Raw genomic sequence first — 26,846 nt, 5'->3', positions numbered from 1 at the left:
GGAAATAATGTCATAGGAGTCATACGGCATGGAAACAGGCCCTTCGGCCCAACTTGCTCACACTGACCAACATGGCCCATCTACACTAGTCCCAACTGCCTGCATTTGGCACATTTCCTAAGAAACCTGTCCTAACCATAACCTGTCTTTTAAAATTATTCCCTGCACTTTACCCAATCAGCTGGATTTTGTCTGTGTGTGCTGAATCAATTGAGATCTTTAAGTACTAAAGATTGGTCAGCAGGGAGGTGCTGCAACATCTAACTGTGTCAAGAGAGTGAATTAGGATCAGTAAAAAGCCATTTATCCTGACTAAGCTTGGGCAAGCTTGTCATTTTGAATGCCTCTGTTAATTTGACTCCCTCATCCTGACAGCTTGTCTGAAACGTTCCAAGCTTGATCATCAATAACCACTTGAGAATTGGTCTGTCCATTTTTAGAGAAACAAAGCAAAGAAGACTGAAGAACATCAGAGTTTTTCCCTTGACACCTGTTCCTGGGAGGACCAATTTAAACAGACTGCTCAATGGATTTTTAGCATAAAATGGTTGAGGTTTACTGCACACATGGGTAATGTAAATGCCTTTTTGACAGGACCTCCCAAAAACACCCTCACTCCCACTTAGAAGTAAAAAGGATGTAACTGCAAAATGTCAGTCCTCCCAAGAAACAACTGCAGAGCGCCTTCACCAGCAAAACCGAATAGTGAAAGGCTTGGATAGAGTGAATGTGGAGATGTTTCCACTAGTGGGAGAGTCTAGGACCAGAGATCATAGCCTCAAAATAAAAGGAAGGAGATGAGAAGGATTTTTTTTAGTCAGAGGGTGGTGAATTTGTGGAATTCTTTGCCACAGGAGGCTGTGGAGGCCATCAGTGGATATTTTTAAGGCAGAGATAAATAGATTTTTGATTAGTACGGGTGTCACGGGTTATGGGGAGATTGGGGTTAGGAGGGAGAGATAGATCAGCCACGATCGAATGACAGAGTAGATTTGATGGGCCAAATGGCCTAATTCTACTCCGATTACTTATGATAAAGGTAGCTCACTATCCCAAGTGCTATCAGTGATGGACAATAGATGTTGGCTCTGCCTGTGATGCTCCCATATCTCAGAGCCAATTAATAAAGCAAATATCTTCATGTATGTTTCTGTTTCGAAGGAAACAGTTTTTTAAAAAATTTGTGCATTTACCAGAAATTTTCACCAACACAGTTTGCAGGGAAATGATGGGCAGATTTAGGACTTTTGGAACCATGCTGGAATCCTGAAGTTGTATAGAAATACATTATTAATAGACAATAGACAATAGGTGCAGGAGGAGGCCATTCGGCCCTTCGAAATTGATAGCATTTTCTCAGTCAATGATATTAAGAAATACCAATGAAGGTTGGAGGCAGATTAGCCATGATCTAAGTGAACAGAAAAACGGGCTTGAAGGATTGAACAGCCTTCTCCACTGTTACTATTTAGCAGGGTGAAGTAATTATTTTTTTCTGATTTGCCCTAGTTTGTACTGGAACCTTAACATTTATCTTGTACAACACATTCAGGATGAAATCACCATCAGCTTTATCTTCCAAGAAGATTAGGGGGGGGGGGCAATAGGTCAATTGCAGATAGTTGCAGCTAACAGAGCAACACTGAAATATGTATTAAATGCAGGGTATAATATGCATTCATCCTGGAATATCGCTAGGTCTGTTTTTATATCAACTGTTCTCTGTTTTATTGACATTTGCTCTAACTTTTGGAGTTTCAGATTTCATCAACACTTCTGCTAATTTGTAAAGTCAACTTTCAGGTTACAAAATGCTCTGTCATTTTTTTGGAAAACATTTTTTAAGCGAAACAGCCAGACGCAGTCAATTTGCACAGGAACCCATTGCCTCCTACACCCCACCTATTTCCCGGGAGTTAAACAAGCCTTTACTCTGAGTTTGGTGATGCCAATTGGAAAGTTACGCAGTCGGGCAGTTGGAAATGCAGCGAGAAGTAAATGGTCTGGACTCTGCAATAGCAACAAAAGTGAAACTGTCAGCCTATGCTATCTATCAATCCTGCACAGAACTGACAATAACTTCTACATTTCAGAGCAAGCATGGTCCAATGTTATTGCCAGTAATTTGATGCAATTCTGCATGCTTTGAAGTTGAAATTTAATGGGAACACGCCCAGTGATCCAGCACCAGTTCTAAGGCCGCACAAAGAGACTGTCACATCCTGGAAGAAGCTTTTAATGGACGAGGACGGCTGACAGAAGTGTTTACAAATGTTTCAACATTTTTGAAAGTTTTCAAATGTTTTTATATGTAAGTTTAAACACAGTTCACTTTCCAGGTCATTCATACCAAATCTGGCATTTATCCTAGACTACTGTCTGATTGTGTGTCTCAAATGCCCGATGTGACGTCACATTTAATCATTATAGATTCACACAGTATGAGGCCCTTTGGCCCACCATCACACACTTGTTTACTCTAATCCCATTTCATTCTCTCCACATTCCCATCAACTGCCTCCCAGATTCTACCACTCACCAGGGGCAATCTGCAGTAAACAATGAACCTACCGAGTTGCATGACTTTGGGATATGGGAAGATACCAGAGAACCTAGTGGAATCCCACACTGCCGCAGAGGGAATGTGCAAATTCCACATGGGCAGCACACGTGGCCAGGATCAAATCCAAGTCATTGAAACTGCGAGACAGCACCTCTACTAACTACACCACTATCCTGTATTTGGAATGGTTGCAGAAAAAGTCTTCCAATGTTTCATCCCAATAGTTCAGGTTATGAAGATTACTGAAGAGAAAATGTGCATTTTTTATTGAGGTAAATAAAAGACAATGCCGATTCATCACCAACCACAAAAGCCAGGCTAACGTGTTGCATCAGTATTAAATTAGCACTGCCCGTGGTTGTAGATGCTGTGGTTTTACTCTCCTATGTTATCAGTAAGATGTCGCTTTGGTCTACATTGGATTACCAAACCCAATCTATTTTTCTCTGGCTTATACTTGTCATTCCATTGATCAGCTGCTGCTCAGTGGTTAGCTCTCTCGCCTTGAGTTGGAGATTTATGGACACAGGCCACACATTGGAAGACTTGGACTGAGAAATCTATCACACAGTACAGTATGTGAGAGTGCTGAACTATCACCATTCAAGTCAGAAGCTGAACTGAAGCTCCACCTATTTCCTCAAGTGGATATAAAAGAAAACATGGCTTTATTATTTCAAAAGGAAATTATCCCTTTAGCCCTGGCTAATATTTAATCCTTAATTAACAACATCAAAATTTACAAGTGTCACAAATCTGGAGGTGTTGTTAAGAGCGTGGGATACAGCAGTGAACATCTGACCGAGAACACGCCTCAGCCCGCAGGTGGTGGACACCGCCGCCACGAGACCTTGAGGCCCGATGGACAACATGCTCGACCTCCCGAAGCATTCAACGGTGGAACCCAGCAGCGGGGCCTGACCAGGCCGAAAACCTATCCTCCCGAATCACCCAATGTCGACACCGGGCGTCGGGAGCAAGCTGGGCTAAAGGGCTGCCTCTCCACCGCCACCGAATGCAGTCACTCACCTCCTGAGCCATGCAACGCTGACGCCAGCCACCGGGAGCGAGCCCGGCCAGAGGCCTGACCTCCTGGGCCACCAAACACTGACACCAGGCCAGGGGCCCAACTCATGGGGCCGATGTGCTGCCACCTAGTGAGGAAACGAGGGAAACAGGACTGCAGGCAAGACTGAAACAATGTGGTTTCCAGAATCCCCCTCCCAAGCATACTACTGGCTAATGTGCAATCTGTAGAGAATGCTAGATGAACTTAAAGCCAGCCTAATCTACCTTAGAGAACTGAGACAGTGTTGCATACTCAGTTTCATAGAGGCATGGCTCACCCATGATATACCTGACTGCACCGTCCAACCCAAGGGCTTCTCCCTTCACCAGATGGACTACATGGTGTCTTTGAGGGGATTAGAGATGGATGGGTCTGCTTCCTAATCAATACCTCGTGGTGCTCAGATGTTGTGGTCCTGGTGAGCTCATGCTCCCCGGACCTGGAATATCTAATTGTGAAGTGCTGTCAGTACTACCTACCTCAGGAATGCACATCAGCTACTGTATCCTGAAGCAGTCCATATCCCTCCCATACCGATGTCATGCTTGCTCTGAATGAACTGTGCACCACTACCAATAGCCTTGAGGCAAAACACCCAATTCCCTGGTCATTGTAGCTTGGCACTTTAATCAGGCCAACCTCAAGAGCGTGCCAACAAAATACTATCAGCGTGCCTCTTGTCCCTCCAGGGGCCAGAACACCCTCGACCGCTGCTACACATCCATAAAAAACACCCACAGCTCCATTCCCCAGCCACATTTCGGGAAATATGATCATCTAACTGTGCTTTTACCCCCTGCCTACAAACAAAAACTGAAACGGAAAGATCGGTACAGAACGTTGTTCAATTTTCTGTCTGCGGGAAACAATGACATCCTACGTGACTGCTTTGAATCACTGGACTGGTCCATATTCAGAGAATCAGCGGCCAATCCTGAGTTACACCACTGCCGTGACTGACTTCATCAGCAAGTGCTTAGAGGAATGTGCGCCAAGGCAATCCGAGTGTTCCACAACTGCAAATCGTGGATGAACCGTGAGGTCCATCCCCACGTGAGGGCCAAGACTGCTGTATTCAAGTCAAACGATTTCGAATGGGACAAGAAATGTTGCTAGATCTTAGCAAAACCATCGGGAATGCCAAGCGACAATACCGTGAGTCCCAGTATATTCACTCGGACACCCGTCAACTGTGGCAAGGTCTGAATGCCGCAACTGTCTGCAAAGAGAAACCAGGCAGCACTGCTGGTGATAGTGCCACCTTCCCTGGTGAACAATGCAGCATTCTATGGCCGCTTTGAGTAGAAGGCCAACAGTGAAATGGCAACAGTTGCAGAAACTAGATCGCCCTTCCTGAGACTGAACCCATGGAAAGCAACTGTCCTGGATGCACTCCCTGGCCATGTCCTTTGGAACTGTGTAGACCGACTAATGGGAGTGCTCACAGAAATCTTTAATGTCTCTCTACTGCATTCTCAGGTACCCACCTGCTTCAAAAAGATCATTACCAAAGAAAAGCAAGATCTCAAGCCTTATTGACTACTGTTCAGTGGCCTTGACATCCACCACCATGAAGAGCTTTGAGAGGCTGATTATAGCACACATTAAAATCCTGTCTATCAAGCAACCATGATCCACTGCAGTTCGCTTACCGCCACAACAATTGCTTGACTGATGCCATTCATCCCTGGCCCGACACTCATCCCTGGAACACCTGGATGAGAAGGATACCTACGTCGGACTCCTATTCAAAGACTACAGCTCTGCTTTTAATACCACCAAGCTCATCTCCAAACTCATGGAACTTGGAGTCAGCACCCCCCTCTGCATTAGATCCTCGGCTTCCTGACCACCAGACCACAATCAGCGAAGATAAGTGACAAATCATCCTCTACGATAATCCTCAACACTGGTTCCCCACAAGGATGCGTTCTCCGCTTCCTAGTATACTCCTTATACATTCATGACAGTACAGCCAAATACCAATCCAACTCAATGTGCAAGTACACAGATGACATCACCATAGTGGACCAGATATCAAAAAATGACAAGATGTAGTACAGGAAGGAGATTGAGAACCTCGTAACCTGCTGCCACAACAACAACCTCTCCCTTAATGCCAACAAGACAAAGGACATTGTGGTTGGCTTCAGGAAGTGAAGTAGTATAAAATGTACAAAATGAATACATTGATGGCTCCAAAGTAGAGATATGAGGGAGGAGTTGAAAGCTTCGAGTTCTTAGGAATAATAATCACCAGCAATTTGTCGTGGACCAGCCACATCAAAGCTATGGCCAAGAAAGCACAATAATGCCTCTACTTCCTTAGAAGGTTTAGGAAGTTCGGCATGTCCCCTAACAACCCTCACCAACTTCTTCAGATGTGCCATCTGAAAGCATTTTATTGGGATGCATCACAGCTTGGTTTGGGAACAGCCCCATCCAAGACTTTGTAGAGTTGTGGACGTAGCCCAGGCCATCACACAAACCAACCTCCCTTCCTTTGATTCAATCTACACTTTGTGCTGCCTCGGTAAGGCCACCAGCATAATCAAGGACCAGTCCCAACTTCTTCTCCCCTCTTCCATCAGGTGAGTGGCACAGAAGTTTGAAAGTGCACTTTTCAAACAGATAAATCAGACTTTATCCTTTATCTTGCACGTTTTATTTTGTTGCACGCTTTATCCTTTATGTGTACACTGTGGATGACTTGATTATAATCATGTATAGTCTTTATAGTTTAGTTCAGTTTAGATTAGAGATAAAGTACCCTTCGGCCCACCGAGTCCGTGCCGACCAGCGATCCCTGCAGATTAACACTATCCTACACACACTTACCAAACCAATTAGCCTATAAACCTGCACAAATTTGGAGTGTGGGAGGAAACCAGAGCACCTGGAGAAAACCCATGCAGGTCACAGGAGAAACGTACAAACTCCATATAGACAGAACCCGTAGTCAAGTAGACTAAACTAAACAAGCGGACGTGAGGGAGGAATAACAGAGCAAAATTTCACACAGGGAAGCGTATGGTAGCAAAAATCAGGAGGCGATTAAAGCTAAATGCTTTTAAGGAGATGACAGGTACATGGATAGGAAAGTTTTAGAGGAATATGGGCTTAACGTGGGCAGGTGTGACTAGTGCAGATGGGGCATCTTGGTCGGCATGGGCAAATTGGACCAAAGGGCCTGTTTCCGTAGTCGATGACTCGATGTGGTGAAAATTGAGACAAACATTTACAAATCGCAGGATAACACTGGACTATTCAATGTGGTATGATTTTGAAATGCTGTTGAATCCAAACTAATTGCCACTTCCTCCAATAAAGGACATCCTGTTTGTAGATCACCTCTTGCAGTAACATGAAGGAAACCAACTGACACAACAATTAACAGATAACAATAAATTAACATTTAGAGTTAGTGTATTTAAAGTACACCGGATCCAGTGATATAAATCAAGGTATATCTTTTGAAGCAAGGAAATTATGCCAAACAAGTATGAAATAGAGAATTGGCTCTCTTCAATGCTGTCCTATTCTATGATTGCAACTTAGCTGCCGTTGGGAGCTTGTTGAGGATATTTTCTCCACGATAGCAGTGATCGTGTTCCATCTTCTTTATTGGTTATGGGGACAGGCTGCAGCAAGGGGAAGCAACACTAAATTGCCTTGGCTCTTTAAGTAAGCTTTGGGTCTGGGCTGCAGTGGCAGGAGGTTTCTGCACTCAGAACCTCAACCACTCTTTTTAATTTCTGTGTCTCACAAAGCTACAGCGCTCTTTAAGTGCCCAGATTCCCTCGTCCATGCCTGAGCAACGATTAATTTTTTTTTGGATAAATGGAAATTCATGGCGGCAGATTGTATGGCTGATTTATTGCCGAAGATAAAACTCTATACCGTAGTCTAAGGTGTGGCGTGGTGTTGCAGCATTTCAACAGTGATAAAAGGAAAACACAAAATGTATAAAAATTTGCAGTTGAGAATCAATATAAACACAGTACTGTTCAGAAAAGGGAATTTAGATAAATTGGTGAATCGCAGAAGGTAATCTTTTGAGCACAAAAAGAGGGTTGTGTCAATTGACAACCATGTCATTTTCATTAAATTGCGCTTTTATCAAGATAATGAGTGTAAGGGGATAGAAAATAAGGATTAAACAACTGCGTGGAAATGAGGCGCCACAAAGTTTACCACTTATGATTCAGTTTCAAATAGTCTTTAATACCAGAATATAAAGATAATTTCTGTAAATACCTCAACAATGGCACCATCAGGCAGCCGATGGAAATGCCTGTACAGCTCTTGTATGCCATTGAGTTGTCTGATGTAGATGGACACGTGAGTGGTGATTCCTCTCTGGCCAGGCAATGATCCAGGTGTTTGATTTTGCTCCTGGGGTCTACAGCCCCGGGACGAGTGCGCGGTGAGATCATTGTTCCAGATGTAGTCATACACTGCCACCTAGTGAGATAAAGAAGACCCCCCCCCCCACAACCCCCCCACCCATATGAGTTTGATTAGTCGCTGTTCATAGGCACATCCTATTTGCAAAGCTCATTCAAATACCAGTAAGATTGTAGCACATATCTGCATCAAATTATTGTCATTTACTATTTTACATCAGCCAAGACAGCTTAAAGCACTTGGCAAGCATTCCATGGAGTTATGTAAAGTAAGGAGTGGGGAGATGCTGAGTTCAATGGCTTTTCTAATGAGTGTTGCATGTTAGCAATTCCCAAGTCCAATGGAAGTGCAGCACTTGCTGTAGTTTTACAGCAACAAAGTAAATGGAGAGCCCTTCCCTCAATTAAGAGATCTGGTCAAAGACCTCTTCAGAGGATGTGTTATCCACAAAGCCAAGTTGTATCGTCACAGCTGGTGAGAAACCACAAAATATTTTCGTAATGAATGTTGACAAGCCATTGAAAAATCATCCTTCCACTGCAAAAATATATATTTTTAAACTGATAATGAAAGCAAGTAGTAACAAGTTAGTATTTTGCAAACTTACTGGCTCCCAAAAGTCCAAGTAAAGTTTCTTTTAGTATACTACATTTCGATAAACATGTTTGGGGATTAGCACTGAAGGTGCTACTTGTCTGGGCTCTCGTTTCATAGGTGATGTATTTATAGGAGCCTGTTGGCTTTCACAGGGGGATATTGAGGTGCCTGATTGAGCACTTTCTATACAACTGCACAAAGTAACTTTGTCCCTCCTACCGCTGTGAACAATGAAGAATAGCAGCAAATGCATGGAAAGTGGGATCAATGAAACTGATTTCATCAACTACAAAAATGTTTAAATAAATAAAAGGCTGAAGCAGGGTCTACTTTGATTTGAATCCTTGCCACTGTAAAGATTCCTGTTTCAAAAATCTCTGTTCCCTCTTGGTTGAAATTTCTATAGTTTCTTTTTCATGTTTTAAAAACGTGTTTGGTTGAACAGAGGTAAAAGATCATAGTAACGTTGGGTCTGATTTCAATGCCTAATTCCAAATTGAATTGACAGCATTGACCTCTTTAAGTCACAGAGTCATGCAACATGGAAAAAGTCCATTTGGCCCACAATGTCCATGGCAACCAGTGGGTACCCATTCATATTAATCTCATCTCCCAGCAGTTGGCTCATTGCCTTGTATGCCTAGGTGATTTTAGTGATCGTCCAGGCTCTATATAAATACTGTCAGGGACTCTGCTGCCACCACTCTCTTTGGCAGTGTATTCCAGATGCTCCCTGAGTGAGAAAGGTCTGCCTCAGATGACCTCTAAATCTCTTACCCCTTACTCAAAATCTACGAGCTCTGGTTTTAACTTCCTCTGAAATGAGGAACGTCTACCTATCTAAGTCCTTCATAATTTTCAAAACCTCAATTATGTTTTCTGTTAATCTCCTCCTCACAAGAAAAACTGACCCAGCTTCTCCAGTTTCTCCTCAAAACTGAAATGCTCCATCCCCGGAAACATCCTGGAGAGTCTCACCTGCACCCTCTCCAATGCTATCAAATCCTTCCGATAATATGGAGACCGGAACTGCACGCAGTACTACAGTTGACCCATGTAACATAAAGTTGGAGTACCATCTCCCTGTTATTGTATTCAATACCCCTACTACTGACAGTCAGTAGACAGCAATAAGTCCTGTCTTCCATTCATGTGCCATGAAACATAAAAATTGGCAGATTCAGAGAATAAAATGTGAGTCATCACTACTTCCCAGTCTTGCCTCCTTAGCCCCCTGGCTTTCCTTTGTAGAATCACCTCCTGGATCTTGTGCCAGTCATATATAATACATAATGTGAGAACCCACTGATTTCAGTAGAGACTCGGGGCAAAGGATGAGAAGCCATGGGGAAAGTAACTTAAAAACGATGAAAGCTTTTGCAGTAAGTGAGGCTGGATGTTTGGCTTTGCCAGCTGTCAAGGGCTGACAGATGTTTTGCAATTGCAACCTTGTTAAAGCACTTCCACTGCGTTACGGAGTAGCTTGGACCAGCAAGATTTGTCCTCTGCATAAGACCTGGGTGTCAACAGTCACTGAAAGCAAACATTCATGTGCAGTAGACACAAAATGCTGGAGTAACGCAGTGGGGCAGGCAGCATCTCTAGAGAGAAGGAATGGGTGATGTTTCGGCTCGAGTCCCTTCTTCTCCATTCATGTGCAGTATCCAGTTAGGAAACCAAATGGTTATTGACCTTATTGCAAAAGGATTTAAGTACTGGAGCAAGGTTGACTTGCTGCAGCTACATATGACCTTGCTGTGATCATATCTGGAATTAAACCATTCAGGACACTGCAAATCTGCAGAGCTTTTTAATTTTCTACCACATCTGGAATTTTGCATGCAGGTTTGGTGTCCGTGTCTGAGGAAAGATGTTTTTTTCGCAGAGTAGGCGCAGCAAATGTTTACCACACACATTCCTGGAGTGGCAGGATTAATGTAAGAGGAATCATTGGGCTCGTTAGGCCTACATTCAGGAGTGTTTAGAAGAACGAGAGTGGTGTCACAGCAAACTGCAAAATTCCAACAGGTTAATCTGAGCAAATTCAGGGACAATATTCCCAATGGCCGAGGAGTCCAGAACCTGAATTTGTATCCTCATGATACAGGGTATACCATATAGAACAGAGATCAGGTGAAATTTCTTAACCCAGGCTGGGGAATCTGGGGAAGTCTCTACCAGAGAAGCGTGTGGAGACCAAGATATTAAACATATTCAAAAAAGTAGATATTTTTCTTAATCCTAAAACTTTTAAAGGATGTGACAGAGGTAGGAACAGGATACTGAAGTGGATGATCAACCGTGATGGTATTGATCAGGCTTAAAGAACAGCACAGTGGCACAGCGGTAGAGCAGCTGCCTCTCCGTGCCAGAGAATTGGGTTCGATCCTGACTACAGGTGCTGTCTGTGTGGAGTTTGTACGTTCTCCCTGTGAGCCCGTGGGTTTTCTCCGGGTGCTCCAGTTTCCTCCCACATCCCAAAGACAGGCAGGTTTGTAGGCTAATTTTCTTCTGTAAAATTGCCCCTAGTGTGTACTACGTGAAAGTAGGATAACGTGGAACTAATGTGAACAGGTAATCGATAGTTGACATGGACTTGGTGGGCCTATTTCCATGCTATATCTCTAAACTAAACGAAACTAAAGGGCTGAATGGCCTAACCATGCTCTTATTTTCTATGTTCTTCTGCTTTTTCAATGTCAACAGGTGGTTCTTAACATGCCAGATTGTATACAATATCCAAACAAAAAGTTGCCTCTAAGCAAGCTCAGTAGAATTTATAATTATTTTCTATGATGATAGAAACTTCACTCCGTTAGTAAGACTATCACAGCTATAACAAGTCTCATTTATGTACGGGCTATTTTGAAGTGTAATGATTTGTCTTAAAGAAGGTGGAAGCAGAGTCAGTATGAACAATTAAAAGTTCTCAGTGTAAGAAGGACGAATAACAGTATAACAGAACTTTATGGTCATTCGGTATAAATATCGAACGAAATTTCAGCAGTCACAAGACACAGCAAAAAAGAAAAGAACACAGGACACACGACCCCAACACAAACATCCATCACAGTGACTCCAAACACCCCCTCACTGTGATGGAAGGCAACAAAACTTCCACTCTCTTCACCCCGCACCCACGGACAGCCAGGGTTACACAGAATAACCAGAGCAGAAGAGTCGGAGAAACAAGGAACTGCAGATGCTGGCTCACAAAAAAACGTTGGACAGATCAAATGACCTCTTATCTGCTCCATATAATTCTACACTCAACAAATAAAAGTATATACAATGGACTAAATATGCTGGAATCACACGCACAAATGAGAGAAAGGGACCCAACTCAAAACGTCGTCTGTTCAATTCCCTCTACAGATGTTGCCTGACCCAATTAATTCCTCCAGCAAAAAACAGGAAGTGCTGGAATAACTCAGCAGCTCAAGCAGCATCTCTGGGGTACATGGATAGGCGATGTTTTGGATCAGGTTCCGAGCCCACCACGATGTTGAGCTCTTCTTCCATCGCCTCTGCCTCTGGGCTTTTCTCTGGCAGGGAGCCCTCAACTCACACGACCCCTTTTCATGTCTCCAACATTCTTCCTCCTCATGGACTCCCCTGCTGGATTTTTAACCTCTCTGGATCTTTATCTTTCCAAATGCCAGTGCGACAGAGTCTGAAGAAGAGTCCTGACCCAAAATGTTGCCAATCCATTGTCTGCAGAAATGTTGCCTTACCCACTGAGTTACTCCAGCATTTTGTGCGTTTTGCTCATGATTCTCCCATTTGCAGTTCCTTGTGCTGGGTCCTGCAGCAGTTTATTTTTGAACAAATAAATATAGTTGGAAATAAACCACTAATCATCTGTAATGATATAACAATATATAACAATATATATATATGTGAATATCCAGTGCATAGGTTTGACCATATTAGCACGACAAGGTTTGACAGGCAAAAGATCAAGCTTAGTTGAATACTTCTGCATACGAGTACTTCCTTAGGTTATTGACTGCACAAGATTAAAACCCTCATAACTGAATGCTCCCACCATTTTCAACATTAAATGCAAGTTGTCAGAATTACTCTTTGCTATGTGTTCCTTACATTCACTTCGCCCTTTTGAGTTATTTCCTGGACACTAGCAGGCTGCTGCCTTCAGAGATGTGCAACATTTTTGCTTAATCTGATATTATATTTGCATCGCACTCCAATCCAAGCAACTAAATCAGCCTCAATTCTGTATAAATTATGTATCCAACTCTCAGAAACAAGGAAATAAACAGAGTGCTTTGGATTCCAGCAGGAAAGAGGAAAAATGAATGAGAAAACAATCAATTACCTAGCAATATACAAACTTAATTAAATCATTATGAATAAAAGAACATGTGCTCAGTAGCTAAAATTGTCTTGTTTACGACATGTTTTTGTAATCCCTTTGAAAGGGGTTTTCATTATATATGCATATAATATTACAAAGTCATTAATGTGTTCATTGGAGAAGATGGAACATAGTAGATCCCATTGCTATTTGTGATTTAGGCACAGGTGAATTTACTCCCCTTAAACTACATCTCCAGTCAATAATGTAAAAGGAATTTTTTTCTCGGCTTCCATTAATCTGTCCCCGGTTGCTCAAATCTGAGTGAGACTGATGAAAAGTTCCAGACCTCTTCATTTTGCCTGGCCTCCCCTTTCAGGAAAATATCATTTTACAACTGTCTGTCAGTTTACCTATCGTCTATCTATCTATCCATCTACATATATTTTATGAGGTAGATCAATAACGTGAACCAACAGCTGCTTGGGCCTGAGGCAAAGGCATTCTCCCCTCTCTCTCTCTTTCCTTATGATGCTCCTTATGAATTATCTATTTGACCAAGCGATAGGTCCCCTCCCTTAACATCTCCTTACATGGCTATGCTTCAAATGTTTGTTTAAGAGTCAGAGTTATACAACACAGAAACAGGCCATTCAGACACTGATTCACACCCATTTCCACTAACACTTCGCCATATTCAACCCCCCCCCCCCCCCCCCAGGTTCTACCATTCACATACAAATCAGGGATATTTAAAGGAGACTATTAACATACAAACCATCATGTGGCGAGAAACTAGAGCAACCGGAGGAAACCCATGTAGTCGCAGGGAGAACGTGCAAACTCCACAGAAAACACCAGAGGTCAAGATTAAACCTGGGTTGCTGAAACTGAGGTAGCGACTTCTACGCCATGCTGCCCATTTATGTCATATTGAAGAGCCCTTGTAGTAACTGATAATTAAGTAACAAAATGAACAAAAATACTGCCGCAAGATGGGGATTGGGTGGGGGAGGGGTAGTGAGCATTTAGATGGATGTCAGGGGTCATGGGGAGAAGACAGGAGAATGGAGTTGAGAGGGATAGATTGCATGGCGGAGTATACTTGTTGGGCCGAATGACCTATCTCTGCTCCTATAACTTATGAACCTTCAGGAAAATCTTGAAGAGGAAAATACATAAGGAAAAAAATGGGAGGAAATTCCACAGTCTTAGGTCCAATGCAACTGCGGTCCACCTGTGCAATTAAATGGGTAGACATTTGGGAGTGACTGGATGCATATTAAACTATATTCAAAATTAGTTTTATTGCGTTTAGTGGAGCCTGTGGACAGGTTCGGGAGACAACAGAGCCTTAGCAAGTGTGGAAGAGATGGGTCGGAACCAACAATGAGGCTAGCACTCTGCACCAGAGGCTTAAGGTTGAGAGAGGAAATATTCAGTCTCCTGGGATCAGGAGTACAATGCACAGGCACTACCTTTAAGCTAACTTATTAGTGCTAAGAAAGACACATTTCTACCCAATATCTGTTGATCAATTGAAAGATAGGAAAATATTTAAAGCTGTTTTGAAAGGAAAATTTATCTTTAGTTATCACATATTTGTAAAAGATCTGAGAGTAAATATTTTCTTCTCTGCAAAGTTAGAAACATATTTTCTATTACTCTCCTGGGTGAAATATGACAGTTGGAGATAAAAAGTTCTTGAAATCTCAAACGTCCCATAAATAAAACTTTGGGAACGACTTGTGGAGCAACTATTTACCAGACATTATTAATGTAACACATGCATCACCAATTTTTGGAAATGAATGGGCGGGTTAGAATTTAAACTTGCCAACTCTTGAAGAGCAACTAGCAAGCATCCTTGATGTTATAGGGTGAATGCACACACACCTCATACTTTTCAGGTTGTTATTGTGGGCATCTGTGCCCTTGCTTGCCCTTGGCAAGGTGATGTGCTACATGCAACAATATCCTAATTAAACCCTACTCATGACTTCATTCATAGTAGTGGCAGACCACAAAAGAGAATTAAGAGCAAGAAATTGGAAATTTCAAAGATCATCCGTGCACCATCATGATCTTTATGAAAATATTGAGGTTTATTAGCCAAAAATAAATCCCCTTTTATATATTGAGCAAACTCGTCAATTGAGCTTTACTAGAAATCAAAAGGGAAAAATATCAATAATTATGACATGAAAATCAAGTGAAAATTGTAATCAAAATTGCAATGAAATCTTCATCTTTGGGTGCTATCTGTGTGGAGTTTGCAAGTTCTCCTTCTGACCGTGGGGAAATAAGTTTTTTTGGGACTCCCCTGAGAGGTGTCACGGACTTAAAGCTTAAAGGTGCTGGAGTAACTCAGTGGGTCAGCTAGCATCTCTGGACCCACTTTGTGTCTTTTTTTGTAGACCAGCATCTACATCTCTGTGTATTTCCAAGGGCTCAGATGCTGGTCGGTTTGTCTATTCTGCGCAAGTAGACCACTCAGTTTAACTGCTGCAGAGAACAAATACTTTGACCAGAAGATGATCATCCTAAATATTGAACAAACCCTTTGCCTTCCCAATTGTCCAGTGAGTGAATACATCAAAGGCATGTCATTAGAATAGTGTTGATGCAGTGGTTAAATCACCAGTAAAAATCTGGAAAACCTGCACCACTAATAGAGATCTGTGTTTACATCCCACATAACAGCTGTGAGTTTAGTCTGAAACTCAGTCTGAAGAAGGGTCTCGACCCGAAACGTCACCCATTCCTTCTCTCCCGAGATGCTGCTGACCTGCTGAGTTACTCCAGCATTTTGTGAATAAATCGAGCTGTGAGTTTAAGTTGAGTTAACAGTCTGGAATTAGGAGCCAAAATGAAACTACCAACTAGTGTTGAACCAGGAAACCATTGTTTCAATGTTAAATCCTGGTGCCCTTGAGAGCAGAAAATCTCATGTCCTTGCCTGGTTTGGTCTTCAACCAGTGTGGCTGATCCTTAAATATCCCAGAAATAATCCACTTGGTTGTAAATTTAGAGATGGGCAAGCAAATGGTCTTGCCAAGAATGCTCAGATCCCCAAAATGAATGTAAAAAAATATAGTATTCCCTGATCTGGAGTAACTGTGCAGCAACAGACATTAGCCAAGAGGCCCCTTGCACTTGTGCCTTCACTTAATTAGGTCACGAATGAAACTGTGTAAAGCAGTGCGATTTGTGAGCCTACATACAGGAACTGATGAAAGCTGATGGTGTGAGGACGGGGCTGATGAAAGCTCATGAGTATGAGGACGGGGCTGATGAAAGCTGATGAGTGTGAGGGCGGGGCTGATGAAAGCTGATGAGTGTGAGGACGGGGCTGATGAAAGCTGATGGTGTGAGGACGGGGCTGATGAAAGCTGATGGTGTGAGGACAGGGCTGATGAAAGCTAATGAGTGTGAGGACGGGGCTGATGAAAGCTGATGGTGTGAGGACGGGGCCGATGGAATTTAACTCAAGAAAGCTGAAGCACAAAAGGAAGGAACTCATTGTTCCATTCTGCAGTGTTCAATCCTATATGGGATATTGTATTTTGCTGTAATAACCTTTGAGGGGGTTAAACAAAATTTCACAATGATGTCAGTGTACATGAAAAGATTAAATTAGGAGTACACATCACCAAAGCCTAGCTTGGAATCTCATGAGTTTCAAAGCTTATCAAAATATTTCAAGTAATTAAGGAATTTGACAAATAGAGACAGAATATTGGTTCTGGTGATGAATCGAGAACAAAGGAACAATAACGTGGGCTCTCAATTTTACAACCTGACATAATAATACAGTTCACAGGAAGCAACATCTTTTATCATGCAGAACATGGCAGCATTATTGTAAAGATTGTGAGCTAAATTCACAAAAAAAAATCACACAAAGAGTGGTGGGAATCTGGTAGACGCTGAGGCAAAAGGTTGGGTAAAAGACATCAGAGAAGAACTTTTTCATTGGAAGGTAGTTGTGATCTGGAGTTATTATCTGTGATGACGGCAGGAAGGGATTCAGCCGTACTTTCAAAAGGGAATAAGATAGGTACTTGAAAGGGAGTAATTTGCTGAGTCATAGAAGAAAAAAAACAGGAGAAAAGAACAGACAACATTGCTCTACTTGGACCTGGCACAGATTCAGTGGGCCTCTGACTATGATAGACTTCTAAGAAGTAAGGGTGGTAATGAGTGTAGAATTAATGCAGATAAATAGGATGAGATAAGATTCAGCAAACAGGTTCCAGAAGCAAAATAGTTTTCCCTTGTCCTACGTACAATCCTTAAGAAGGAAAGGCACTTGGACATCCCTGGACCCAATGTATCATGCTACTTGTTTTCCAACCAAATCTGCTCACACACCTTCCATCACCACGCTCTGTCCTTCCATCTGTTCACACTTTTGTGAGCTCTGCCTTTTTTTTCTGAATGGATTCAGAAATGTTCAAGTGTCTGTCAACCTACTAAGCCAGCTCACCTGGCAACAGTTGAATTCTGTTATGCAGGAATCAGACCTTACTGCCTAAACCAACCAACCTGTTTGGGCCCATCTCCACTTCAGCTGCAGAATAATACACAGTATAATTTTCCTGTCATCCGAGATGAAAGTTTCATCCAATTTGCCGTGAGCAGCCCCACGGGAGATCCACTATCTGAAAACTGCAGCAGGAATTCTCGTGCAACAGTGTTGCACACTACTACCTGTGCAATCTTGCAGAGCTCAATACTAACACTTCTTGCCTTTCTCCGGAGAATAACTACGAAGAGGAATCATTCTAGCAAGATATTGAACTAAGCATGGTTTTGTGTCCTGGACCTGAACTACGCATATAAAATGTCCATGGGGCTGAAGCACAGCACTCAGTCCTGGATCTAGGCTGAGTGTAATTTCCCCTCGCATTGCCCCTCCCCTCTGCAACCCTCAGTATAGCAAATGATGGATGAGGGCAGGAAGTTACAAGAGGCAGCTGAATTTGATGGAAAGACACCGGCAGACAAAATTAATACACTTTGATACTTTGGGAGAGGAATCTTCTTTTGTTGTTGAGTGTTAATCCTCATTTGTAAATTGAGAATAAAAATCAAGATGCAAACACAGACAAATGAAATTAACATAGTTATCATATTAATTTTGCTATTGTTTTTAAGTGTACACCTTGTGCATATATGAGCGCATTGTACCACCATATGTATAGATGCATTGCAAATAAGCTTGGTGTATGTATTCGCATATACGTCTTTGCAGAAGCTTTTTCTGTATTCATCTATGGCATTCAGCCACTTTCCTTTAACCTTTCCCTTTGTAGTCAATGAACTAACTGCTGCATATGAAGAAAGTGATGAGGGTGCAGTGTAAACATAAGGTCTCATTAAAAAATACAAAAAATATAGTTATTGCCATTTATGATGACACTCGTGAGTTTTTTTTTGTTGCACTTCAGTTGCACCCAGCATTAATTTCTGAGGAAAGAAAAATAATTAGTATCTCACTTTTCAGAAGTCTAGAGTGAAAATGTAAACAATGCTTCCCTCTGGGCAAGTGCTTTATCAATTTGACAGGTGCATTTGAATTTCCATGGGTGGGGACATAATAGGTTATTTATGTGTCATTCTAACAGAGTGGCCTGGCCTTCAGGATGGACAGCAGGCTTCACCCACATTAAATTCTGCAACTAATCCTCTGATTTTGACCCCTGTCAGCCTGTTCCAATGTAGTCTGCAGCAAAAAAATAAGAACAGGTGCACTGGAAACAAAATTGGGGCTCTCATTATTCCCCCTGCCAGCTTCTGTCTTGACTTAAGTGTACAAGAGACTGTACCCGGGCAGGATCTGTTGCTGCAACAAGGAAAAAGCCAGGACGCCTGCCATGTTTGAGAAATGTTCCCAGTGTGGCTGCCTTCCTCGTTTAAAATTAAACGTAGCCTTGCATGCCTATGCCTGGGAAGGAAAATATTTTTTGGAGGGCTCTTAAAATAAAGCACAGTCAAACATACCTAATCATTTTGATGTTGAAAGGAAAACTGTGCAGCAACACTAAGGAGACTCCGCTTTGATTTTATATGAATGACAATGCCATTCCAAAGTAACCAGCAGATATTTAGACAGGCATCACTAGGCACCAATATTGGATATTTCAATTTTACACATTTGGATGCCTGTTCAGCTGCTGGTTCTCATGGTTCATTATTTTCTGCTAAAAATAAGCATTCACTTGAAGCCTGTTGATCGAGAAACGAGTTTCTGGAATCTGGAAAGGGAGGCATCATTTCTGTACACAAGCTCTGTAGGTAATGTGGCCAGAAAGAAAAAACGCATTTGGACAGCATTTTATAACATGTAATAGGGCTGCAGAACTGAATCAAAAACAGTAAAGGGGAAATTCAAGAAGAAAAACAAGAAAAGAGAGTTTTACAAATAAAATCAGATTTAGAAACAAGTCAAAATGCACTATTTATTGTGTAGGAAGGAACTGCAGATGGTGGTTTAAATCGAAGATAGGCACAAAAAGCTGGAGTAACTCACCTCTGGAGAGAAGCAATGGGTAATGTTTTGGGTCGAGACTCTTCTTCAGACTATTTAGGGAAAAGGGAAACGAGAGATATAGACGATAATGTAGAGAGATAAAGAACAATAAATGAAAGGTTGCAAAAAAGTAACAATGAAAAAGGAAACAGACCATTGTTAGCTGTTTTGTTGGGTGAAATCGAGAAGCTGGTGCAACTTGGGTGGAGGAGGGATAGAGAGAGAGGGAAGTTAGAGAAATCAATATTCATACATTTATTCTCCAGCCAGCCAAGGTTATGACGAAGATTAAACTTCACCTAGTCAGTAACGGCAACAAAAGGTTTGTTGACCTGTACCTGTGTTGTGGACACTTAAAGCCATTCCCAACATGTTTCACTGCAATATTTTGAAATGGAAAAAGGAACAATTTTTGCTTTTTTATTTAGTTTGCTGTGCTACATTTCTAGAACATGGTCTGACCCCTCATTATCAGACTATTTGATCAGCTATTGTCTCATCTTGATCAGTCTTCACTGAAAAATATAGCTACTTTTACCAAATGTAGTTCAATCTATTTGCTTTGCTCTCCTTTCCCTGCAATACAGAGAAAATGGGAAACAACTGCATGGGTAAACAAGGCAAGGCTACTCAGAAATTCATCCTAGCATAGCTTCTGCTAAATGCATCACAAAATAGCATCCCCACGCTGTATTCTGCCTTCAAAATTCTGTTCCATTTAAGTCAATGTAATGAATTTTAAAGGCACCGTGGAATGTATTGCTGATGCTGCTATATTTCTCGGCATGTACTTCTATTACCATATTGCCTTGTTTACTAAACAGTGAAAATTCACTCACGTACGAGATACTGACAATTCAAAATGAAATTCATTCAGAGCAAAGCTAAGTAAGCATTACTTTTATATGAAGAACCCTTGCATTTTTTAAAATACCTAAAAAACTACATACAAAAGATATACTAATATTGTACTCAAAATCTGCAGGATCATTATTTATTAATTAAGGTTGGGGTTCAATAAAATGTTAAAACCGTCACTTAAAAGTCTACTTGGTCATACAGTTTGTTCTCTTGTCGCTGTGTTATGTCAGACATTTAAAGTAATTCCAAACAGCATCTTTCATTGCATCAGTTCGAACTATAAGTAGATTTTATAGGCAGAATAATTTAGCAGTCATTGCAAATTCTTGTTAAAACAGGTAATACACCTGAAGTAGCCACCTTAATGACAGTTTTGTGTAACATCTGCAAAATCATAGTAATTCAATTATCTTACTCTTGTTTCTCCACTGCAGATCAACAAAGTCTTTACGAACAGAATGTGCAAGATAAAGAGTCTTCTGGGAGGCAGATTACGTGGGATTGGGCAGATATGAAGACAATACCAGCTTCACGTCATGGAAGAGAAATTCTTGCATACAAATGGCAAGATGCAGACTCATCATTAGGAATCTGCATCCACCTAACTGATGATAGATTTGTCCAAAAGAATTGTCACAATCCACCTTAAGTTTCAAATGTTTGCCCGTGGTCACAGATTATCTGGATGCAAGGAAAAAACTATTTGGCTGAGTAAACTTTGATGTGGCACTTACAGATTTTTGTTGTGAAAACATCTTGAGGGCAATCAACTACTATTAACACATGTCAGCAAAGCTTGGTAGAAATTATAGATAGTCTTTCCCTCGCTGTCCACAAAGTCTACTAAACAGTTTGTAAATCTACACAAGCATTTTGAAGATTTGCAATCCACTCACCTCCCCCCCCCTCCCACCCCCCCCCCCCCCCCCCCCCCCCAACAATCTTACTCCTCTCCTCAGAAAAGCCAGAACAATAATCATAAGGGTGACATGAGACAATTAATTAGATCCCTCTGCATGACTGCTTGTAAATAATTAATGTGTTCATTATGAACTTGAATTGATTGGTGTTCCTTACCTGAAACAAAACATTCACCTGTATTATACTGGGGCCGCTACCTCTGGTTGCCAATGAAATGACACAGTCCTGGCATTAATCAAGGAGCATAGTGTGAATCACATTTACTCCTTTATTTTAATTGCAAGGACATATTATGAATACAGAGCCTGAAATGTATTTTTAATGAAAAATACTACATCCTGACCTAATCATATCAACCTTATTCTACCTAATTAAGGATGCAAAAATCATTACAGTTGCAAAATATTAGTTCCCGGTCCATCAAGCTGCTGGCTTCTCCTTCATGAATATAAATTTTTTTATTCCATGATAAATAGTTAATGAGGTAAAAATGACAAAATTTGCATGTAGGCAAATTAGTTTAATAGGAAGATGACTTGTTTGACTGAAGAAAGTGACCTTATTCTGGGCAAAAGAAAAATATATATACATAAACAGAAGCATATGCCTCAAACAATACCACATCTCAACATAGTGAAGGAGAACATCGAAGTGAAATAAATAAGAATTTTCATCATGAATCAAAAAGTATTTAAATTCTAATATATTTCAGGAGGCTGCTGGCTGTACACTATTGCTAAAATACAACATCCTATGACAATACACCATTCAAATCTCCCTAGACAGGGTGAGCAATGTTTTACAAGTAGCTATCAGAATTATTGCAATGTTTTTGCAATAATTGCCCAATCAGTATCCCACTAACACTAAAAATGTGAATGATTTTAAGCAATCCATTGCCAAAAATATCTGACTTTATAATTTATACTCTTCATGCTGAGTCAAGCAAAAGAGAGCATTTAAAAGTCCAGGAAAATTATATTTTGTTCTTTGTGCAATACACTGTTGGAAACCTGCATGCATTATAAGTAGAATCGGATTCAGCTTTTGCAGAGGATATGCCATCAGCCCCAGGGGGTCTTGGCAAAGTAAAAGACCATGGTTTGGCTTTAATGCATTTCATTTTGTTTCTTAAAATAAATGTTGTGTGCTTTAAAGCCGCTCCATCTCTAATGCAACTTTAATTTGAATGTCAGTTTGCAGCCTTTTATAAAATTAAAATGGGGGCAATTCTTAAACTGCATTGTGTAACTATAAATTCATTATTAAACATGCTCAGCAGAATGAAGCACTCCACTAATTGTTGGACATCTTTCTTCCGTTTCTGACACGAGGTAAAACAAAATACTTTGCTTTTTCACATTACCTCTCATAGCTAAAGCAGCCTGTTCATTCAGGAGCAAATGTGACAATATGGCATATGCACTACTCCGAATTAGCATTTGAGGTTTCTACCTCCAACAATCAACCCGTCAATAGATGTGTTCCTGATTTAACATTGAGCCTTTCTATCAAACAGTTTGGGTGGGAGCTGGTATAAATATGCTCCCAGACCCTTTACCACCTGGTCACACAGAGAGCACTCCTGTTACTTGATATATGGGCACAAAAGAACACAGAAACCAACTTTAAAGTCACCAAAAGTTTGCATCTCCCTTGCATCAAAGTGCATTTTGAAAGCCTCTCTGTGCTCTGATATTTTCCACATGAACATCTGCAATTTATTAGTTGTTTTCTTGTCAGAATGACAGGAAATTTTAATATTCCAGAAGTTAAAAAACACTGCAGCGACAGAAATAATGTAACAAATCATCTAAATTCTATCAAGCCACTTGAATCACCTTTGGCTTAACTTACTTTGGTGTAAGTGCAGCCATTAATAGCTTCTAAATCACATTAAACGCATCCATTTGAAAATATGCATTTTACTGTTTTTACTTTGAATTCCAATCTTGCTTTTAACATTTTTTCAGGGCACTTCCTTCCATTTGATTCCATCCACCTTCAAGGGGAGAGATATTTTCCCTGCTCAATCAGCACACGTCATATCAAATGATGAGATCAGATTCGTAAAGGTTCCCCCTTGAAATCTGCAAACTATAGAGGCACCTTGTTGTATTCACAACTCACTGTTACTGAAAGTAAAATAATACACCGAAGTCACTGGCAGATGGGAAGAATAGTGGTATTGTGCAGCGATGCAACAGAAAGCAGTAACACACTTTCTTCAAGAAGGTATCACATTGCACTTTGACAGGCCAGAGTGGTAATAGGGGAACATTTAGTTGAGGAAGGGCAATGATGATTAAAAACGTTAATCACTTTCACAATAAGTGTAAAAAGTGTTATAAATGCAGGTCCAAGATTGTTATCCAAACTATTGTAATTACTTCTTCAGTCTGAAGAAGGGTCTCGACCCGAAACGTCACCCATTCCTTCTCACCAGAAATGTTGCCTGACCCGCTGAGTTACTCCAACATTTTGTGTGTACTATCGTAATTACTAAATCTGAAACACTGGGTCATATTTTTGATGCATTGATTAATATGTATTATGCTACAGCTTAAGATGTATGATCTAGCAGATAGTAAACAGGGCAAAGTCTGAGTTATATTCCCAATTTAGTTTTGACAATTAAAGATAATGTTGCTTAAGCCAAACTATTGCAGCCTTGCATGTGAGCAAATATATTTCAAATGGATTTTGCACAAGTCATTAATTTCATATGATAAATTATTTTCTTCTCTGTTTAATGAAACCCACACTCAGCATTACACATTTCTAAGATAGTGCAGTAAAGCACTGGTAAGCCTTGCAGTCCAAGCTATTAGGAAAGATTAGATAAACACAACAGCTATCAGATTTCCAGAACGCCCTGTGAAGTCCAAATTGTAACCAAATTTTAATTTGTTCTAATAATACATAAAACTGGCTGTAACTTTTTTTTTTCTCTGTGCTGGATGTTCTGGTTTGATCTGAAAGTTTAATTGGTTTATCTCGCTGCACAAACCCAACAATTTATGCAATGAAGCATTGAACTTTAGAAAGGACTAATCCAAATAGGCCTCGAAGAACAAAAACAAACATAAATGATTAATGAAAAGACTAATTTTGCCTTTATTACACAGGTAAATAGCAAAAGGACATACACAGACAACTGAGCTACCGTAGGTTCAACTACCCTGAACTGAATGGGTATTCTGTTGTGTTTTATTACTTTATAGCCATTGCAAGCAGAAAAAGCTCCAATCTAATTATCAAATATGCTCCACATTATTAGAATCAGAAAACATGTAATTCTCTTGTATTATCTTAACAAAGGTGCCAAATAGTTTTTTTTCAAATAAAGACTTGCATTTCTACGGCAATATTTATATCCTCACATACAAACTGGAGGAACAGCACCTCACATTCCACTTAGGTAGCTTACAGCCCAATGGTATGAACATTGAATTCTCCAACCTCTCACAATCCCCCCACCCCCTTCAACCCCTCTCTTTGCACACCCCCCTTCCCTTCCCTGTGCCCCACATTGGCGCCCACCTAGTTCTCTCCTCCACCCACAACTCCCCCTAGCCGCGCAACTTTCCCCTCTCTGGGTTTACAATCCACAATTCTTCTAGCTTGTCTCACATCTTCCTTTCGTATCTCTGGCCTTTGTTTCAACCATCTGCCTATCAAAAAAACCCTCACTGTTTTGATCTATTACCTGAAACACTTTGTCCTGCCTCTCCCCTTTACCAGCATTCTTCTCCTACCCCTCCCCCCCCCCCCAAACAATCAGTCTGAAGAAGGGTCTCAACCCGAAATTTCCCCTATCCATGTTCTCCACAGATGCTGCACGACCTGCAGAGTTACTCGAACACTTACTGTCCTTTTCTGTATTCACCAGCATCTGCAGTTCCTTGTTCCAACAAGAGGAACATGTGGTTGGGTTTCATCACTTTATAGTTCTGTTAAACTAAATCTCCACAGCAAACCTGTGCAGATGAAATAGTGAGTGAAACCTCCTTTCAATATATTCTTAGGCCCTCTCGGTCATGGCTGACCATGGGTGATGCATCCTAGTTGACTGCTTGCTCCACACCTCGGCTAGAGCAGCGTCGCTTGTGGCTGAAGAGACCAATGCGGGAGTGACAGTCTCTGCCGCAAAGGTCACATTTGTGTGTGGACTCTGGTCTGTTGAAGTTGCTCTGCTCCTTTCTGCGTGCCCGCTTTTCTGCCGCTGCTTTCATCAGTTTCTCTTCCCCCTTTTTGAGATGTTGGTTCATGGTACCTCTCCACCTTGTATGGTCAGCTGCAAGGCTCTCCAAGGACTCCACATCGATGTCGAGCACCTTCAAATTTCTCTTGCAGACATCCTTGTAACGTAGCTGGGGGCGGCCGATGGTTCTCCTCCCAGATGTTAGCTCTTCATAGATGATGTCGTTTGGAATACGGCCATCCTCCATGCGGTGGACATGGCCCAGCCACCACAGCCTGCACTGCCTGAGTAGAGTGTACATACTCGGAAGGCCAGCGCGAGACAGAATCTCAGCGTGGGCCACTCTGTCTTGCCAGGATATACCCAGGATACGGCGGATGATTCTAAGGTGGAAGGTGTTGAGTCTTCTCTCCAGTCTGGCATATGTAATCCATGTCTCACTGCCGTACAGCAGCGTGCTGTTGACACAGGCGTTGTAGACTGCTATCTTTGTCTTCACTGTCAGCTTTGGATTGGTCCACACTCGAGTTGTGAGGCGAGCGAGAGTTGTAGCTGCTTTCCCAATCCTCTTGTCAATCTCTGTGTCCAAGGAGAGGTTGTCGGTGATGGTGGAGCCGAGGTACGTGAACTGATGGACGGCATCGAGTTCGTAGTTGTCGATGGTGATGACAGGCGGTGCCTCTACATCCTGTCCCCGGACGTTCGTCTTCTTCAGGGTGATGGTCAGCCCAAAGTCCTTGCAAGCCCGATAGAAGCGGTCCATCAATGACTGTAGTTCCTGCTGGGTGTGGGACACAACTGCTGCATCATCAGTGAACAACATGTCTCTGATGAGAGCTTCACGTACTTTTGTCTTGGGTCAGAGGCAGGTGAGGTTGAAGAGCTTGCTGTCTGGTCTAGTACGCAGGTAGATCCCCTCTGTTGCAGTGCTGAAGGCATGTTTCAGGAGCAGAGCGAAGAAAATCCCAAAGAGTGTGGGAGCGAGGACGCAGCCTTGTTGACGCCACTGCAGATGTCGAAGGGCTCCGAGAAACTGCCATTGAACTGGACTGTCCCCTCCGTGTTGATGTGGAAGGATTCTATCATGCTCTGCAGTTTTGGTGGGCAGCCAATCTTTGGGAGAGCCTTGAATAGGCCATCTCTGCTGACGAAGTCAAACGCCTTGGTGAGGTCAACCACTTCAAAGTGATCATAGAGTTATAGTGATAGAGTGTGGAAACAGGCCCTTCGGCCCAACTTGCCAGCACTGACCAATGTCCCAACCACACTAGTCCCACTTGTCTGCGTTTTCCACTAAATGCGACCTCACTAACATCTTATATAACTGTAACATGACCTGCCAACTTCTATACACAATACTCTGACTGATGA

At 41.7% G+C, this 26,846-nt stretch overlaps 1 protein-coding gene across 1 annotated transcript in view; it reads right to left on the bottom strand.

Annotated features, from left to right (window-relative positions):
* Positions 1–26,846, bottom strand: part of ofcc1 (orofacial cleft 1 candidate 1) — a 189,265-nt gene that overhangs the window by 53,851 nt on the left and 108,568 nt on the right. Inside the window, exon 12 of the mRNA XM_078398428.1 lies at positions 7,890–8,096. Coding sequence (XP_078254554.1) covers positions 7,890–8,096 — 207 coding nt within the window. The remainder of the gene's footprint in view (positions 1–7,889; positions 8,097–26,846) is intronic.

Source organism: Rhinoraja longicauda, chromosome 4, assembly GCF_053455715.1.
Source record: "Rhinoraja longicauda isolate Sanriku21f chromosome 4, sRhiLon1.1, whole genome shotgun sequence".
NCBI classification, from domain to species: domain Eukaryota; kingdom Metazoa; phylum Chordata; class Chondrichthyes; order Rajiformes; family Arhynchobatidae; genus Rhinoraja; species Rhinoraja longicauda.
Note: the sequence above shows the minus strand (reverse complement) of the source record. Positions and strands in the feature narration are given on the sequence as shown.